Below are 17,823 nucleotides of genomic sequence, written 5' to 3'. Positions count from 1 at the left end.
TTTGTTGTTTTGTTTGCTCATTTCTTTCTCTTTTTGGAAGTGGGGCACACTGTGTGCCCCTCTATGTAAGTATGTTACTTTTCTTACTCTGATTGGCTGCGTCAAAGTGTATTGCATTTTTATGTAGCAGCCATTGATTTTGCACCAAACAGCCATCATTTTAGATAAGAACAAGCATTTAACCATGTATACTACACTCAGATCGAGATTCCAATTTACCACGTTCTCTATCTAAACATCTCAAAAAAAGTAACTGACCCCCTTAAATAATGACCATTATTCAAAAACGGGTGATTGTATTACAAATCTGTTAAATGCGTTGGAAGCAGAATTTATTTCTGCACATTTTGACACCTCATTTGTAGCAATTGACTAAATATTGACGTCATAGCGTGCATTTAAATCAATGTAACCCAAGATTTGAAAGTTGCAGTAAATTCTATTGATTTTGCATTCAATGCAATGGAAGGAAATCTGTGTAATGATATCTGAGTGTTTTTGTATTGTAAAAATTTGTATGTAAGTGCAAGTTTCAAATCTGGACCTTACTACATTAAATTGACCGGTGATTTATTGTTTTCTGGGCTGCCGTATCAAATGAGGTGTCCAAATGCGCAGAAATAATTTCTGCTTCCAACGCATTTTTCAGATTTGAAATACAATAGCCCCTTTTTGAACAATGGCCAATGTTTAAAGGGGGTTAGTTACTTTTTTTGAGATGTTAATATGGTTTACATGCATTGTTTCCTCACGCAGCAAACACTAGACTATGGACTTCCAATTTGAAACGGGATTTTGAGTGGGCAAAGTCCCTGACACTCACACTGTCAATCACACTTGTTTATCAATCAAATTTAACCGCAAGCAAATACAATACGCGCTAATGCACTTAGTGACGCGTTCATGCAATAATTACACAACACAATGGCGGCAGACTTGTGTACCATGTAGTTATTAGTGGTAATGATAGGTACCCGGAGGATTTAAACCATAACGAGATCTGCGCGACCAATCACAAGCCAGATCCATTTAAAGATGCATTACATCATGGCCAATTTTAGTAGGCCAGATTTCCGACAATCTCATCCATAGAAGCTCATAGACAGCCGTGTTAAGCATCTCTGACCGCAATCCAATGTCAGTAGTCCACTTGGGGAGCTAACAAACAGAGGGTGTAGGGTGACTAAAAAGATCAGATGTGAAAATCTATCAATTGTGCACACATTAATTAAATCAGAGTTTTAAGCTCAAATACAATACCCAGAGTATATGCAGAATGGGCAAGTGGACTACGGGGTAGTCTAAGCAAACACTTAAAGTGAAAGTCAATGCGATCGTTTATTCGTTTTCATTTTAGTTAGTATGCCCTTCAATTAACGTTCTATAAATGACATTAAGAAGACAGCACTTTCTGAATATGTTTGCTGTATTTAGGTACGGTTGGATTGCTAAGATTGATCCCATTTCATACCACTTCTTCGTAAAGTTTTTCACAATGGTTTAAAATATGTTCTTAATGGGATGTGGATTTACCCGATGTCCACATAATGCATCTAATGTGAGGGCAAAATACAGACACCTTTAACTCTAACGGCGAAATGACGATTTAGGTACACGATAACTAAAAAAATAGCTTTTATTATAGGTAAGCAACTGTGCTCATCTTAAAAAGCAAGATCGGCTCCAGAAATAGATTACTCGTCATTTTTATTTTTTGGTCTATTTCCGATTGTATGCATCATTTTATGAAAATTGGAGTGTTTGAATTTTAAACGATCATTTTGTTTCCTCATATGGTCAATATTTCAGAAAATAAGGCCAATATGAAAAAAAAAATGGTTTCTGGAATGTAGTCTCATGATTAAGAAAAGAAACATTTTTGGAAAGTTCTATATCTTGCACAAAGATCAACATTTTCATATGATTGACGGCTTTTCATCCCAGCTATATACACTTTAAATATCAATTTTAAAGGAATTTGCCATAAAATGTATTATATTGTGATTTGATGTCAGAAGGACATCCCTCGTACACGGTTGTTTGATGTGGTCATTTATTAATTTTCCTAACAAACAACTTTATATAATGTTCAATTCTAGACCTGGACAATACCAACAGCTATCACACTAATACACATTATATTTTAAAGCTATTTCTAAGATAGATTCTAGATAGTTTCTATATCAAATTATTAATCTTTTTCTGCTTTTTTGTGATAATTTTTATTATATAAAATGTACATTTCTGTGCACATTGAGGGCGCTATTTACATATATTGTAAATTTAAATTAGCCAAATAATATGACTTATTCCTAACATTTCATGATAAATAGTATTTTCTTCACATTTGTTAGTATTTTTCTGGTGTTTTAATACCATTATTGTACAAGTGTATATCCCTTGTAAGGATGCAAACAAGATTTAAGATAAATAGCGCCATCATTGTTCAACTTTTCTTTAAGATGACACTTTTTTACATTACATCAAACAACCGTGCGTATTCAAAATGTTATTCGATATGTCTGATATGCCCTCTGGTCACACACAAAATACGTGAAAATGTCGCTATCTGAGCCCTTAATGTCTTGCCTTTAAAAAAATGTGTTATTTTATATGTGTTGCGTGAATAATTAAAAAACGACACTTTTATGACATGCATGTCTGAGAGGCACAGCTACCTTAAATGTTTGACAAAAACAAACAAACAAATAATGTTGCAGTGATTTATGTTCAACAAATCTATCCTGCAAGGTTAATCGTTATTTTCCATGAAGGCTCTATGGAACCATATACGGTTGTTTTGCATTTAGATGACCTTGCATGTTTACTAAATGCTTATACTATTTTATTTGACTTCAGCTGAAACTCTTTGTGTTGTGGCACGTTCATCACGACAACATGACTAAACAAAGGGAAACTAAGTTCGTATTATCACGGAAACCTTTCTTATTGTCATAAATTGATAGCGAGTTTTAGATTGAACTTTCTAAATTATAATGTGATAAGGTCATGTTCATTTGAAGAAATAATGAAGAGCTTGTTTCCAAACCATGTTAAGTCCACAAATACATGTTTCTGATTTACCTGCGCGATATTGCAATGGGATGTTATGCTATATGTATAGTAATTTCAGTAGGATGAACCATTACAAATCAAAAGTGGATGGATGCACAGTAACAATACTGTGTGTGGCCTTTGGTTCCCAAATGAGAACAATAGTCTGCATATTGTTAAGCAACATTGTTATGGTAAATAATGGCTTGTTGGTGATACAACTCATCGTTCCTAATGTCAAAGTTATTGTTAACCTGTAGCACGAGTTACCATGTTTTTGCCAGTCAATGTAAAACTATAAGGGACAAAACTTTTAAGTTATACCAAGATAAACCTTAGCATAGCAGTTACTTATCATATAATCAATTAGGCTTTACTGGGTTTTTGTTTTAGGACACGATCATAATAAAAATGAGCGATTTTTTAGCATGTCATGCCACCGCCCGTAGCACGATTTACCGTTTTTCGCAGCTGTCCCATACATACAAAATTGATATATTCATTTAGCAATACTATGAGGATCTAGCCTTGAATGTTGGGTATTAAAATACAACAAAAATAAAGATTCCAATCAAATGAGTTTAAAAAACTGGAGCACAAAGTATGTAAAAGGACGCCCAAAAATGTAGCACGAGTTACCGTGGAATTGCCCATATACACATTATTTTATATCTGTACTAGTCTTGGAAGGAATGATGGAAGAAATAAATCACTACCAATCTACATCTAAAGTGTCAGTTCGTATTATTATCAAGTTGCCAACCGTTTAACCACACTACAAACATTTTAGATTTTTCTACAACTCCTGTCTTTAGGTACTGGGGCACCATCAAATGACCTTGGAAGCCTGAATATGTCCATGTAGTGTGCACCTTAAATGATAAACAAGTTGATAAAAGGTTTACAAATAATGTAAATATTATTTACCTCGGTAGTGATATCAACTAAATATTTACCAAAAAGTAAATACCCCCCCCCCTTTTTTTATAGATAATAACTCAAAATCTATGCATAAAAATTTTAAACTGAAATAGCAAAGGGAATCCCACTTTTGTTTTGCAAAGTTGGATGCCTCATTTGCCTTAATAGCCCAAATTTTGTTGCCATGGTGACCCTTTGAATGAAAAACACCCCTATCCAAAAGTTGCACCTATTATATAGACAGGTAGAAAATTAAACTGAGTGCTAAACATTGTGGTTAAAAGCTGGAAATGTTTAGATACATTGTATAGGTGTATAGGAATGGACCTGTTTCCAAAATTTAGGTCAAAGGTTATAATGATGTAAAATGTAAATGTTGCTCCAATCATGCTGTGTGATACCTCAAACTCTCCGTCTCAGCAACAAAAAGGTCAATTGTCATTATTTCTGTAGGATGCGCAGCTCAGGGATTATTACGTCAAATAGATCAAAGGTTAATGAACTCTTACGTAGTATTCATTCACATTTTAAAAATGCTCCGAATCGCCCGATGATCAAGACAAGCAATAATTTCGAAATTTTTGTGATTTTTGAATTTCTTATTGCCAGTTACGCATTTTACATAATATAAGCAAATAATTAAAACTTGTGTTTTTATAGTTTTTATTATTATTATTATTATTATTATTATTATTATTATTATTATTATTATTATTATTATTATTATTATTATTACTATTATTATTATTATTATTATTATTATTATTATTATTGTTGTTGTTGTTGTTGTTGTTGTTGTTATTGTTGTTACAACGTCACTACATCCTTAGAGTTGGTAAATATGTCATGGAATACATAGGTTACCATTGTTTCTGTACTAACAGAGTGGAAATAAATAATACTAATAAAGGGCGCATTACACCAAATCACTACGCGAAAGGTACAATGGTGATGAGTTCCGGTTAAAAGTATATGGCTACTGGAGAGAATGTGGTGTCCTTACAGTGGCGTAACTCCTATGGGCTCTGGGGGGGCGTGCCCCCGGGCACCCGGGCTAAGGGGCACCCAAGCCTGGATAGCCTTTGACACGATAGTACTTTGTTATAGGAAAGAAGTGGAAGCCTTTACCCACCATGCATTGAATTACTCTTCATTTGGGGGCCCATTCAACACAAAATTTCTCGCGCGCTTCGCGCGCAGTGCAACATATAAATTGTCATTTTAAAGACCTAAATTCAACTTGATTAAATACCAAATTAGTGGTATTTATGCACATTTTCGCGCGCCCGCACGCAATTGCTTTAGGAAGAGGGTGTATTTTGTATTCTTGCCCCTGGGCGCCATTTGCTACGTCACTGACGAGTCTCCAAAGTAAAGACATTAGAGAATATGAAAACATTTTGTTTTATTAACATGAACTGCATTGAAACATGATATAGATTTAATCTGAAACACTTCGTAAGTTATTCGGTAGGTCTATGGCTTTCAATACTAAAATTGATTATTGTTGGTCAGGGGCACCCGAACTACTTTCGCCCCCGGGCACCCTGACCCAAAGTTACGCCACTGTGTCCTTAGGGACCATGTTGTTCGTGAAGTTGGCATGTTCTGATTTAAATCAAAGATGCTAACTTATCAATGACTAAAATAGATATGAAATTATACAAATCGATTTCACAAGATAAGTAGGCCCTGTCCGAATTACTGCTAACGGGACAAGTTTAATGCTAGTTTTGGTGAATAAACTGAATCTGTTAAAAGTTAACAAAAAGATTAAATTAAAATTCAGTCAGGGGTGACGTAAAAAAGGGAAAAATATTGCCAAGTGGGGTAGAAAACGCCTTGTAAAAAAGTTCAATTTTACGTGCTTTTCAATGAAGTTATTTGGTGGTCTACGCCCTAAAGTGGTGACTCTTGTGCTTGAGAAGAGATTTGTTTACATCACTGACCTGACATGTGTCAAGATATGTGCTGAATCATACATAAGGAGATCGCACGTACATTCATATGCATTATACCTTGTACCTTGTATCTTGTACTTCGTACATTGTAATCTTCACTCCCGAAAATTCCACCAGGACAATACTCCCGGGGGGGGTCACTCCCATTGTGGCCTGTACACCATCCGCGATAATCAACTTTTGAAAAGCACCCTAAACAGATTTAACCCTTGGCTAAAACGATACCCTTAACAGGAATTTTATTCCTTGTATCAAATTTCATACCCTAAATTTCATTTCCGCGTATTAGCAATTGCAATTTTGGTACCTTTTTTCAAATTTTTATAGTGTTTTTGACACCCTAAACGCGGTACGCGCGTATCGTCCCTACCCACGAAAAACTACCCTTTTACGCGTTCTCATTATCGCGGATGGTGTACAGGCTACAATGGGAGTGACCCTCAACCCCCCCCCGGGACAATACTAGAAGTTGACGAGAGCGGTTTGGTGGTCTAACAGGGGCTGTGGAGTCTTTAATCTTGATGCAGGTCATATTCAATTCAATTTAACTATAATACATACTTTTGTTGTTAAAATACGTTCTGATTTTAGCTGTGAACTTGTGTTAGCACAATGGCAAAAAGCAGCCTTAATTTTGAAGAAGTACAAAGTTTGTGTGCAGAGCCTGACCCCAGCACAAAAGTAAGTGGCATATTAATATATTCTGTGCAATCATGAATTACAATACTAGGCCAGGCCTGGCAGGCCATCTCTAGCTAAAATGCAGGTTTACATTTTATTATTACTTTATCTTGCGTGAAATCCAAGCTGATGGACTATGCCTGGCATTACCATAGAAGTAGAAGTATGCAATAATTATAAAAGTTCATATTTTAAACTACAGCATGTAGTTCTTGTTGTTTGATTTTATATTTTGTTGTCTGTCCCTGAAGAAGAGCAGTTTATCTGTTCGAAACGTCGGGGTTTTTTTTTGGGGGGGGGGGGGGGTTCTCGATTTGGTGTTGTTTGTCTTTATGTGCATAGTGAGTTTCATCACTTCCAGTGTACATTTGTACTGTTTTACAGACACTTTTGTGGGCTCTGGTATTGGCAATTTTTGGCCATCGAACTTTGCCTGTTTTTTTTCCTATGTTTGTTTGGTTTAGCGTGTCTAAATATATGCACGGTGATTTTAATCACTCGTTCTAGTGCACTTTTGTATTCCCATTGATCCTTGTTGTTTTTGCAAGTTTAGCACTTCTATGGGCCTTGGAACTGGTAAATTTTGGCTATCGAACTTTGACTACTTCTTATGCCTACCTTTTCTGTTTTTGCCCCCCTGCATACTGTCTAGTCTGTATTTTACTTGTTTCCCTACATCAAGTTGGTGTACCTTGCTCTTTTTCTTTCCTAATATACACGGCTGTGTAATGGATTTTGTTAATGATATCGGTAAAGCGATTGATAAAGGCATGAATACCTTTGGTATTTTTCTGGATTTATCAAAAGCCTATGATACGATTGATCATGGCATTTTACTGCATACATTATATCACGATGATTTTTAGAGGGGTATCATATGAATGGAGAGAGACAGCCAATTAAAAATCCAATCGAAATTTCCTGTGGCAATGGTTGTACTATTAATTTGTAAACAAATATTAACAGCAGCATAGAATCCCTTTCTAAGAGAAACATTTTCATAATAATTAATGCAACGTAGTGTCCGTCCTTAGCGTAACTTTTAAAAGGGGTGGGGTATGAACGTTTGGACAGTATTTATTGTGGGACATTAGAGCACATCAGACATATCGAATTGCATTCTGAATACGAAGAGTGTCCTTCTGATATCAAATAATTTTGATTGTCCGCGATTACAGTAGCGTAGTAAAATGGAGACGAAGAAGCGGAAATGGGGACGAGAAGAAGGGAGAAAGGAGAGAAAAGGGGGGAAGGAGAAGGAGAAAGAGAAGAGAAAGGGGGGAGAGGGAGAAAGAGGAGGGGAAGTGAAATGAGAGGGAGAAAGAGAAGCGAAAGGGAAGGAGGGGGAATGAAAGGGAAAGTGAAAGGGAGTAAAAAAGGGACGATACTGACCCCGGACTGACAATGCTAGCTACCGTCCTGCACGATTACATATTTATTTTACAAAAAGGTGATATGTTTTTGAAAAGCGTTTCTGGTTGGAATTTAAATACTTTTTGAGAATCTTGCTGTTCGCGAATTTTATTTTTGCAGTCTTTTATCCGACAATGCCTGTTATATGGATAAAGATCGCTTGCGAAATCCCGATATTTTTTTACCAGGATCGGGTTTTTAACTAAAAAACTAGCCACATTTTCTTCCTTCGAAGTCAAAATAGTGCATTACTCAAATGTGTGCTTATGGACCAACGTTCAAGCTGAGAGTTAGTCTCCTTCAAACCGGTTTATGTCATTCCTAACGTCGTTTGTAATAACCACATGCAGTCTGGACCCGAATCTCGCAGGGTTACAAAAAAAAAGAGGCAAATATAAAATTTAACAAAAGGATTAATTTTCATTAGCAAGGGTAGAAAAAATAGGGAAACTGTCTCCTCGGCATTTCTTTTAAGGATTCGTTCTATTTTATGTGAATGATGCGCCTAGCAAACGCAGAACGTTTTTAAAACATTTTAAACAGGTTTTGGTTTTGTTCAAAACGTTTTAATAACATTAAATGCCGGGTTATAAAGCTCATTAAAACGTTTTAAAACGTTTTATGTATGAAAACAGACTAAATATTTAAATATTTTTAAATGCTTTCTAAATGTTATTGAAAAATATTTTCTGCAAACATTTTTTGCCAAATATTTTGTCAACACTTAAATAACGATATGTTAGAATGTTTGCAGTAAGTTACCAAAATGTTTTTGAAAGTTATGAAACGTTTTATACCCTTTTATAACCCCACATTTAAACGTTTTCTGGCAACCTTTTCTAACCTTTGCGAATGATGCCGAAAACATTTTGTGCTTGCTGGGCATGTCTTCTTGTCAGAATAAAGTAATACATTATATCCCCTCATGTCAAGTCCATGACCTTTATTGTCTTCCCGTGAGAGGTTTTGTGTTTAGTTGTCGATTTTTCTCTGAAATAGCCCACTTCAATTCAACGATAACTTTTGTGCACAGTTTAGAATGACGTAATTTTCGTGTAACAACAGCTTAAGAGAATGGCTACTGTTAAGAAAAGCATTTTGACTTACTGTTACGAGATTCCAATGATACGATGTTCCTGCAATTGCCTGAGTTGAGGTAGAACAACCGTCTCCTAAAAGTGCAATTTTTCGTGGCTCACGAAATAACTGATCAAATAGAACACGTGTGCCTAGTCCAGATGAGCACTGTAAAACGAAAACATAACAAAAAACGTCATTATAATAAGCGTTCATTTCCAAAATGGTTTAATAACTATATGATCTAGTTCACGTGACATTTCTGGACTAAATGATCAATCAACACAGTATAATTAAATTACAAGATGCGAATAAAGCACCAGTTGTCAGAGGCTAATGAACAAAATTAAATTTAAGGTCAAAGTATAGTACGACGTTTTTAAGTGCTATTTCGGGATCGGGAAGAAAAATAAAATCCAAAACACAAGAGGATTGACAATTGACCCACCAATCATTTATACTCTGTTCCAAATCTAATTATCTACAAGAATGCAGTTGCTAATTAACCTTTTTAAGTGTTAATTTGTAAATGCACTTCTTTTTGTGTGTTATGATACAAAGTGGCTATTCTGACATGTACTGTCTCAGAACTATCGAAAATATAAAATTGTATTTTGAATATGTGGGTAAACTTTTAACTAATATGTTTTAACCTACTCTTGTTGTGTGAATCAGAATTAACCAACAAATGATTACAAATTTAACCGATCTTAGGCCAAGAAAAAAAGAATGTATGTCTCAGACACCCGCGCGCATTGCTATGTGAAATCCAATTTAGCGGAAGAAGAAGAAGACAATCATTAAAAAAACACTAAGTTGCGACAGGCATTTCTGCTTCTGCCATCAATATAATGAAATTAATAACAATTTGCATTTAGGCTTCGTTTGGGTTTTGATGAGTTGGAATCACTGATGTCTGTCTGAACTCTCAAAATCAAAACTGTTCAACAGAATAATAATTAACATATTGCGTCTGTCATGCTATGGTTGGACCTACTCAAATGACCCGCCAAATGCATTGAACGGACAGTGAACCTCGATCATGTTTCATTATGTCAAGTAAACATGCATGGTAAACAACTTGCACAGGAATGCGTGTAAAGCTTAACATTCACTACTAGTAAAGGGTACATATATTATGTCATGAAAAAGACATTTATATTTGCTAACATTGACTTAGATTTTTTTTTTAATTCTACAAGTAACCTTTTTTGGAACACCCGGTATAATACAAATAATTTATGTGCTTTTGTCCTCTTTCATTTTCTTTGTAAAGCGCCTTGATAGCTTTTGTTGTAAGACACTGTACCAAACTGACATTATTAATATTATTATTATTATAATCGCGATGGTAAAAGTCACGTTTTGACCGAATTTAAATGCATTGCATGTTTCTTACTGTGAATATATACATCAATCATAATTATGCATGTAAACGGATGTCTAAATCTGAAGCGTTTGTGCATCAAAATCCAAAATAACGGAATTGCATCTATTTTCTCTACATTATGTAAATCACCGTAACTTCGTACGTAGTTACAAGTGTGTTGAGTAATTAGTCTGCTTCCACTGACATATGAATCGAACAAACAAACAGAACCGTACAGGGTGTCCCTGAAAAACTGTACCGGTAGAAACTTAACTATTTGGGTATTTTCATGCCCGAATCAAACATGATTTTACATTTTTTTTTTTAATTTTGAAAACTGATTATTTCGTTCCTGAAATATGAACATTTTCGAAAATATCTATTTTTTAATCCGTTATTTGTATCTACAGCACCGAACACTGAGCACAAGTCGTATAATAGTATGGCTGCTTGTGTTATTTATTGGCTTGTTTGCCTATATTTTGATTTTTTTTTGACCAGGAAGAGATTAGGTAAAAGAACTAAAATTAAGTTGTCCCCTTATTTCCGACCAGCTATTTGGCCGCCAGGTTGGAATTCAAAATGGTGCCTATTTTCATTATACTTTCCCAATTCGCCGTAGAAGTGATATAACCATTGAATTAACTACCATATAATATATATGAATACAATTTTTGAATTTATCGCCCTGTGTTACAACGTTCACGCGGTACCTATGCATTGAACCACATATGTCAAAGAACAGGGATAAAGATCGTAATTCTATAGAATGATTTGATCTTTGAAAAAAGTGATATTGTATTCAATCAATGAGTGTAGACATGTGACGAATGCAACGTACTTGTAGTGCAGGGCGATATATTGAATAATTGTATTCATCTATTGCTATTGTAATTAACCCTGTTACATCAATACTTCTACGGCGAATATCTCGATCTTTCTAGAACTTAACACTCGGTTAGCGAATACTTTAGGACATAGGTCAAGTTTTGACACCTCTTTTAAATGAAGCATAACTTTTATTCAAGACCACCAATTGAAGTGGAATAAGGTAAGATTATACCAAAGCTTGATTATTCCTTCTTACAGAGCAGGTTAACATCCCACATTGGTCTCAGCGTTTGTATAAAAATATTCATCAGTACGTTAAGATCTTTTTGGGGTAATATGTACTATCATGATTGTTCAAGTAACCTTGGGTTTGACTCGTGGAATGGATTAAAAGCGAGGAGTTAATTTGAAATTGGTAGAATTCAACAACGGATCGGTTAATTGTCGGAATTCAAAAATGATGCGATAGCTGTTATATTCCCGAAAATATCCACTATTTAGTTCTGTATTTTCGGGCATTAAATGTGTTAAATACCAAAAAATGAAGAGTTACTGGCGGTACGGTTATTGAAGGGCGACCTTGTATTCTTGATATGTTTCTGTTTTGATTGTAATATTTTATTAGATACACGTTGTACTATATTTAACTTTCCGTGTGTATTCTGCAGAATTGATAGACATTTTGTGGGCTGACCACAATAGTTGGGGTCGAAGTTTAGGTATGGGATTTAGGGTTATGGATCTAGAATTTACAGGCAAATGGGCAATACTTGCCCGTGGGTATTATGGTGAGTTGCTGATAGCATCGTTTGATTTGTTGTGGGGAGTAGCTGATCTATGCAAGACGTAACTATCCACCACAAAATATATTCCTTTCTTTGGAATAATTAAAGAAACCCCACGCACCCTGGCAGTAGCTTTAGGGTTTAGGCTACTGTCAGCGATTATGATTTTTGGTGAACAATTATGTTTTAGATCTGTTGTCACTCACCACAATAAATTGTATTCTTAGTTGCAGTACAAGATGTACATGAAGGTCGTATTCATGGGTACCTCAAGTTGGTGCTACATGTATATCATTTTGATAGCGCCAGTCAAACACCTTTTCAACCAATCAATATTCCTAATATTGAAGAGGATAATAAGCTTCTACCTATGTCTATAGAATTCTTAAATAGCTCTAGTCTTTGTTTGCTTTGGCTAAATCCTGTTCAAGTGGTGGGTTACAAAGCATTGTATTTTGTCTAGGTATGTATAACCAACAATTAACAATGAGAGGACATTCCTGAACCTCGTTGACTTGGGGATGATTTGAAATGGCCGCCAATTATGACTGCTTGATATTTATTACCAGCAATGTGGAAAAAGAGACACGCGTAGAACCGACAAAGGTACCATTTTGTTGACGGAGCAAAGATCATCATTTGAAGTCAAATGATATACAATTTTAAGCGTATGATATATATTTTCTAAACACGAAATAAAACAAAATTGCTCGGTCCGACTTTACGGCTCATTCGTGGTGTACGGTGACAACTAAACAATGCTATTAGTGTTAGCAGCTCGTCATAAGGCCCCTGGTGATAGATTGACCACTCGCCTATAAAATCTAGATACAGATGTCTGATATTCTATTATATGAAAAGTTAAATGACTATCTTACCTGTGTGTCATTGTAGATCATTCTCAGCTCATACTCAGGCAATATATCTTCCCTCGCATTGATATGATCTAAAGCCATTTGGGCAGCGACAATTATCCCGCTGCAATCCCATCCGCCTCCGAAAGAAAAATACGCGCCAATATAAAGGGGGATTTTGAATACCGACCCATTGCCTGCTTCAGAATCGGTGTCGACTTGAGTTGTAATTTGCCAGAGTGTTGCAGATTCTGCAGTAGAATAAATATGTGCACGTGATGTGATATTTTGAGCGAAACAGTCAAATTTCCTTAAGTTCAAAATGATAACTGCTATAGAAAGAATCCAATGCATTTTGCGAGAGACAAACGATCAATTGCTCACAATTGTCACAAAGAAAGAGTGGTGATTTGTAGCGTGAGATTCAATAGTGTAAATGTAATTGTATCGTAATGGCGCATGCGTAGGTGTGTTCCCTTAAAAGGAGTTCCACAAACAGATTATTAACGTCATGTCGTTAAATACTTTATGCTTGATTTTCTTTCTTCCTTATTAATGTCATGTCGTTAAATACTTTTTGCTTGATTTTCTTTCTTCCTTTCTTTCTCTCCTTCTTTCCCTCTATCGCAGACACGTATGGCAATATATCTGAGATATTCGACAAATTGACAAATTATAAACGAAACAAAATCATGTGCTCGAAAGTATAGAAATAAAAACTCGCAGGGTTCATTCAAATCATAGCTCCTTAACAATATGACACCAGGGTATGACACTTCCCTGATTGATCGTACTTTGTAACAACTTTAAGAAATAACTACCGGTATATAGAGCAAACCGAGAAAAATAAATATATTTAAAAAAAAATAGCTTAAGCAACGATAACCATAATAATATTAGGTGTAAAATTAAGGTGGCTACAGTTTAGGATAACGCATAATATTCTGCCAACAAATGATTGGTTATATAAAGTTGGATTAACAAACAATGATCAGTGTAAGTATTGTCATGTACAGAAGGAAACCATTCTTCATTTATTTGCAGCCTGCGAAGTAGTGAATACTTTCTGGCAAAGTTTTGATATAATCCCAGATCTTAACGTTTTTAATAAGGTTTTGGGATTTTTAGACACAAATATTGATTTTGTCACTAGTATTAACCAAATTATGCTTATTGCGAGGTGTTATATATAAATGCAGATGTGATCAGGCTAGACTCTCTTTTAATGGTTTTAAAAATATTTTGGGGGATACTATCAAACTTGAACACTTTTGTGCACATAGAATGTATAAGCTCCATGTTCATTTCCAAAAATGGGATCCGTTTCTCTACTTGATTATGGTTGGTCTGAACCCTGGAATTATGGAAACTTTCGGGCCTCGTAACTTCTAAATTGTTGGTCTAAAGTATATAAAAGTATACATATTTAGAAGGTCAAATTTGGGCCAAAATGCCATTTTTGGCCCAAAATCCCCAAAATAACGGTTTTTGGCCCACTTCTTTTTGCCATTCTAAATATGTATACTTTTATATACTTTATACTAACAATTTAGAAGTTATCATAGCCCGAAAGTTTCCATAATTCCAGGGTTCAGACCAACCTTAACTCTTAGTTTGACTGTGGGCTGAGGTATATATATAAATGTATGTCTTCGTGTATATTTGGCCCTGGATGAATTGTAACTTACCATTTCTGTTATCCTCTAATACCGATGTAGTTGTACGTTGTTTTGTTTTTGTGTTATCTTGTGTGTAATGTGTTGTTTTATTTGCAAGTGAATAAAAGCTCGCAAAAGCAAGAAATATAAAAAAGATAACCATAATAACAAAAGGTCACCACAGCTTAGAACTAGCCTCGAATAGCGAGTGGGGTAATTGAATTGCCATTTAAGTGTTTTGGTGGTCATATTGGATGCCATCTTGGAATTATGGATTATCTGATTACTTGATGATACTTTAAAATGACCTTAGTGGGTTTCCTGACCCATAATACATAGGGGTAGCCATTTTAATGTCTGCAATAAAATTTAAAAATAACTTCTTCTTTTTTAATTTAAAACAAATTAGTGTTTAAAAAATTGCCATTTTAGTGTATCGGCAGTAATTTTAACGCCATCTTGGATTTGAAGTTTATCTAATTATTCAATGACATTTTTATTGGTCTCAATGGGTTTTCCGACCCCAATACCCTAGGGGTAGACATAAATATTACAGCTCTAGGTTGAGTAAAAATGACGTTTATCAATGTTAGGGTAATATGGTAGACATCTTGGACGGACGCCATCTTAACAATAATAGCCTTTTTGGTGTCAAACTGAATATTTAATTACCCGACTAACCAGAGTCCATAGAGCCTGTGCTACCAAACTCTGTGCATCATTTTTGAAAACTGATATGATAAACATCTATCTACCCATGTAGAATAGTTCACTTATCAGCAGAATGAAGGCCTCTCCAGCAACTTTCCATTGAATATTGAATTCTCTGATGTTGTCCATACATCGTTCACATTGCCTGCCAGTGTGGTTATCAGTTTGATCAATTTTAGAGTCCTTCTCTCACCATTTTGTCATCTAGCTAGGTGACCAGCCCAGGATATTGCCAAATCGGATTGAAAATAGTTGTCCTCATATTTTAAGCTGTGGTCTTCTGGAAAAAATACCACGTATAAAATATAAGCACAAATTATTCAAACTTAAATCCCAAAACGTTTCCCTAAAAAATCATAGAGCTTCTGACTCGTAAAGTTGAGATTTTTCGAAAAGGTATGTCCCAAAATAAATGACAAGAATACATCACTTCAGAGTCTAGCAAACGAGCTATCCCCTATAAGATGCACCACATGTGAAAGATATCTCAAATAAATTAGTATTTTTGATTCACTCAGATTTATGGTACAAATACATCAGACAAATTCAATAACAAACAATTTGCACGAGGTGGTAATTATATAGATCGTATACGATATTATAATAGAGTTTAGAACGTAGTGATCTTGAGATGGATGTGATTCCGTCTGTTATGGTGTTGAAAGTTTTTTTGTTGTTTTTTAGATTGGATAGAAATGTTAATCTTCAAAAGCAGTTAGCTAGGGGAAATGGTATGAAGGCTGTACAGTGCTGGTTGGGTATTGCATGTGAAAGAAATCAGGAAATGTTTTATTCGGTTGTCGGAGTTGCAATTGTGCACAAAGGTATTATATTCCCTTGTAGCAAGATTTTAATGTTTTGTAAAAAAAAAAAGTCTTAGGGATTTGTCCGGTTCCATGCCGTTTCTATTGTTCTAAACAATGGCAACCGGACCCGAACCGGGCGGGACCGGCGGTCAACCGCCGGTCGAGTTTTGATTTGATCCCTTATATCCTTTATATAATCCGACAAAAGCATTTTCTACACAACGATGTGTGTTTGCTAGGAGCAAAATCACAACGCGTCTGATGTGTTCACGCGGTCAGTCAACATCGGCCAAAAATCGAATGTATATTCAACATAATGTATATTTTATAACTTCCCAGCAAACACAAAAATATTTTTAAAACGTTTTAAACATGTTATATATTGGGTTCTGGTTTAGATAAAAACGTTTTAATAACATTAAATGTCGGGTTATATAAAGGTCATAGAGACGTTTTAAAACGTTTTGTATGAAAACACACTACATCAATATTTTTAAAATGTTTTCAAAATGTTATTGTAAACTATCTTTTTTCGAACATTTTTTGCCAAATATTTTATCAACACTTAAAATAACATTATGTTGGAATATTTGCAGTAGGTTATCAACACATGTTTTTGAATGGTATGAAACGTTTTATACCCTTTATATGTCCATTGCATAACCCAACATTTAAACGTTTTCTGGCAACCTTTTCTAACCTTCTGCGAATGATGTCGAAAACGTTTTGTGTTTGCTGGGTTCCTGCTCATAATACCAACCTGGGCGCAAATGTATAAATAAATTAGTATTTTTGATTCACTCAGATTTATGGTACAACTACAGACAAATTCAATTATGAACAATTTGCACGAGGCGCTAATGAGATCGGGTACGATAATATAATATAATTTAGAGCGTAGTGATCTTGAGAGGGATATGAAAAGATGCAGTTAGTGAAACGATCCTGAATCCGTCTGTTGTGGTGTTGAAAGTGTTTTGAGATGGGAATGAAATTTTTATCTTCAATAGTTCCAATAGCCGCTAGGGAAAAGGGTATGAAGAATGTAGAGTACTGGTTGGCCATTAAAATGACAACGGAGCCAATTGGATGTGAAAAAAAAATTCCCTTGTAGCAAACGTCTTAGGGATGAAATCAAAACTAAACCGGCGGTTGACCGCCGGTTCTGTCCGGTTTCATGCCGAGTTTTGATTTCATCCCTTATATCCTTTATATAATCCGACAAAAGCATTTTCTACACAACGGTGTGTGTTTGCTAGGAGCAAAATCAGAACGCGTCTGATGTGTTCACGTGTTTCTGGCCGATGTTCTGTCCGGTTCCATGCCGTTTTTATTGTTTTAAACAATGGCAACCGGACGGAACCGGGTGGGACCGGCAGTCAACCGCCGGTGGAGTTTTGATTTCATCCCTTTCATCATTTATATACCCTTTATATAATCCGACAAAGGCATTTTGTACACAACGATGTGTGTTTGCTAGGAGCAAAATCACAATAGAAACATTGCGATTTCCAAACGTAGACATCGGACGTACGTTGGTATATTCAACACAACTCTCCTGTATCGAAGCGAGGTCGCGTATTTAGCTATTTTTGAAGATATTCCACGTGCGAAATCGACGTAGATACATCGTTGAAAATGGCCCCTCAACATGTATACACTAAAGTTACACTATAGTTTCTTAGAGTTTTATAATGTTTAA

The 17,823-nt window shown here is 35.4% G+C and overlaps 1 protein-coding gene across 1 annotated transcript in view; it reads right to left on the bottom strand.

Moving 5' to 3' along the window:
* The window catches only part of LOC140169507 (gamma-aminobutyric acid type B receptor subunit 1-like), a 58,242-nt gene extending 44,922 nt beyond the window's left edge, over positions 1-13,320 (bottom strand). The window contains exons 1-2 of the mRNA XM_072192769.1: positions 12,971-13,320; positions 9,138-9,275 (exon numbers count right to left, since the gene is read on the bottom strand). Coding sequence (XP_072048870.1) covers positions 9,138-9,275; positions 12,971-13,300 — 468 coding nt within the window. The 5' untranslated portion in view covers positions 13,301-13,320. The remainder of the gene's footprint in view (positions 1-9,137; positions 9,276-12,970) is intronic.
* Between the last annotated feature and the right edge of the window lie 4,503 nt (positions 13,321-17,823).

Source organism: Amphiura filiformis, chromosome 14, assembly GCF_039555335.1.
Source record: "Amphiura filiformis chromosome 14, Afil_fr2py, whole genome shotgun sequence".
Taxonomy (NCBI): Eukaryota; Metazoa; Echinodermata; class Ophiuroidea; order Amphilepidida; family Amphiuridae; genus Amphiura; species Amphiura filiformis.
The sequence above is the reverse complement of the archived record's forward strand: the minus strand, read 5'-3'. Positions and strand labels throughout refer to the sequence as shown.